Source organism: Chiloscyllium plagiosum, chromosome 28 (genome assembly GCF_004010195.1).
Source record: "Chiloscyllium plagiosum isolate BGI_BamShark_2017 chromosome 28, ASM401019v2, whole genome shotgun sequence".
NCBI lineage: Eukaryota > Metazoa > Chordata > Chondrichthyes > Orectolobiformes > Hemiscylliidae > Chiloscyllium > Chiloscyllium plagiosum.
The window spans coordinates 42,065,557-42,067,853 of NC_057737.1; the positions used below are offsets into that span (position 1 = coordinate 42,065,557).

Below are 2,297 nucleotides of genomic sequence, written 5' to 3' on the forward strand. Positions count from 1 at the left end.
ACCACTAGATCACCCTTGTTCACCTACTAAGAAAAATGATGGATAGTCGATTTAATAGCCATTTCTTTTACAGCTATGGCTCAAAGTCTGAGACACAGTATAGTACCCAGCAAAGCCAACCAAGTTACAGCCACTCGACTTCGTATCATCCACCTCATGACAATTATGGCCAACAGAGCTCAGGAGGTAAGGACAATGGGGAGCTGTAGAAACATTGATTTTTAACATACTGATCCAGTACTCTGAATGTGGGACGGCCCTAGCAAATGGGATGAATTATTGGTGAATAGTTGCAAATTTTCATTATCTTCATTTGGTCATTGAAAGTTTTCTGTTGAGGGCCGAGAGAGATGGGAAGCATGTCCAAGTTTGGAGGCCACATAATTACTTTTTAAGGAAGTTAACTTGATAAACTAAGTAAAGTAGTAATTTCTTTGAGAATGGAAGCTTTGGTAAATTAGAATCAAGTATTTCTTTAACTAGAATGCTTCGAATGGCAATTGTTAATAACCACTTTTTTTTTTCCCAACCCCCAAGATGACTATGAACAGGATAGACCTGGCAGGAGTAAATTCGGTGATGACAACCGGAACTTTGGCAGACCGCAGGGTAATGGAGGTAGAGGTCGTGGAGGATATGGTCATGGTGGCTTTGACAGTGATGGTAGAGGGGGACGTGGTAGAATGGGGTAGGTGCTGCTTTATCATTAAAAACCAAATGTCTGTCATTTACATCTTGACACCATTTATTCAATGTGCAGTATTTGGGAGTTTAATTTATGTACCATACGTTTTGAGTCATCTTGTAAACTGGAAAATTGTGTAGTTTCTACCACTTGGTAGATGACAAAGTTAAGACAGATGATTTCTAACCTGGCTGTGAAGGCTTTTCTAAATGTATACCACTATTATGTAAGAGATCAACTGATTTCTATCTTCATAAATTTGATGGACCTCTAGCTTTGCAATTTTTCATTGGTCACTTGGGTGTGATGACTTGTTTCATTGTTAATCATGATGACAGACTGAAGTATTGGTGTGGTTATCTTCACTAGTACGTGTCTAATGGCTGCTTAGACTGATTTTCAACCACAAACTTGTCTGGTCTATCCACCTTGGTGTATGTGCAGGCACTTGACCAGTAATCCTATAGTCATTTTGAGTTTATAAAATGAAGAAAAAAAATTTTTTTACAGCATTTAAATGCTGTATTCCATATATGTGGGTTACACTGAGCAAATGGGACTATTTGAGTTGCAACTTGTAAGGTCCAGGTCTTGCCTCCTGTTAAGATTGTTTTCAAGGTTGAAATGAAAATTCGTTTGTGCAGTATCTCCAAATGAACTAGGCTCTTGCACAAATGCAAAGTGAACTGTTACTTAACTCACCTTGTCCAGACTTTTAGATATAAAAATGTTGCAACCCAAAATATTTCTGTACCTAAACTGAGGCAACTACGTTAATTTTAATTGTTTCACTGTGATAAGTTCATTTTTGTCATGTAACTAGTTCGTTCTTAGTTTTGGTAAAGCACTCATCCATTTATGAAATACAGGTCTTTCACAGGTTTTTAAAAACCTTTTTTTTCTATAAATATTGATTGCTGCACCTAGCAGAAAGCTAACCTTTTTATCATAAATATGGTTAAGCTGCATTTGTCGAGAGGTTTAGCGTTCCAAGATACTTTTGTCTATTGATGTAAATGACACCTGAAATCTATGACTTACTCTGCAATACAAACCTGTAATGGTTTGCTATTGAAATTACTCTGTGGCTTATTTTGATAAAATTAATTACAGTCCATTTAACATAGTTCAAGAACTTACTTTCATACTAGAGTGGCACTTCTAAAAGCTGCTGTTCAGAGTTGTGATACTCCAGATATGTTTTTGTACCCTGGTGGTATTTCCATACGACCATAAGACATAGGAGTGGAAGTAAGGCCATTCGACCCATCGAGTCCACTCTGCCATTCGATCATGGCTGATGCGCATTTCAGCTCCACTTACCAGCATTCACCCCGTAGCCCTTAATTCCTCTAGACAACAAGAATCTATCAATCTCGGCCTTGAAGACATTTAGCGTCCCGGCTTCCACTGCACTACGTGGCAATGAATTCCACAGGCCCACCACTCTCTGGCTGAAGAAATGTCTCCGCATTTCTGTTCTGAAATGACCCCCTCTAATTCTAAGGCTGTGACCACGGGTCCTAGTCTCCTTGTCTAACGGAAACAATTTCCTAGCATCCACCTTTTCCAAGCCATGTATTATTTTGTACGTCTCTATTAAGTCTCCCCT

General features: G+C 38.7%; 1 protein-coding gene across 6 annotated transcripts in view; it reads left to right on the forward strand.

Annotated features, from left to right (window-relative positions):
• Positions 1-2,297, forward strand: part of taf15 (TAF15 RNA polymerase II, TATA box binding protein (TBP)-associated factor) — a 39,658-nt gene that overhangs the window by 24,653 nt on the left and 12,708 nt on the right. For 3 of the 6 annotated variants that reach the window (XM_043718779.1, XM_043718780.1, XM_043718778.1), the window contains exons 3-4: positions 74-186; positions 538-688. In XM_043718779.1, the coding sequence (XP_043574714.1) occupies positions 76-186; positions 538-688 (262 nt within the window). In that variant the 5' untranslated portion in view covers positions 74-75. Of the gene's footprint in view, positions 1-6; positions 187-537; positions 689-2,297 lie in introns of those variants that run through there. The other 3 variants (XM_043718775.1, XM_043718776.1, XM_043718777.1) reach the window with 1 other exon arrangement.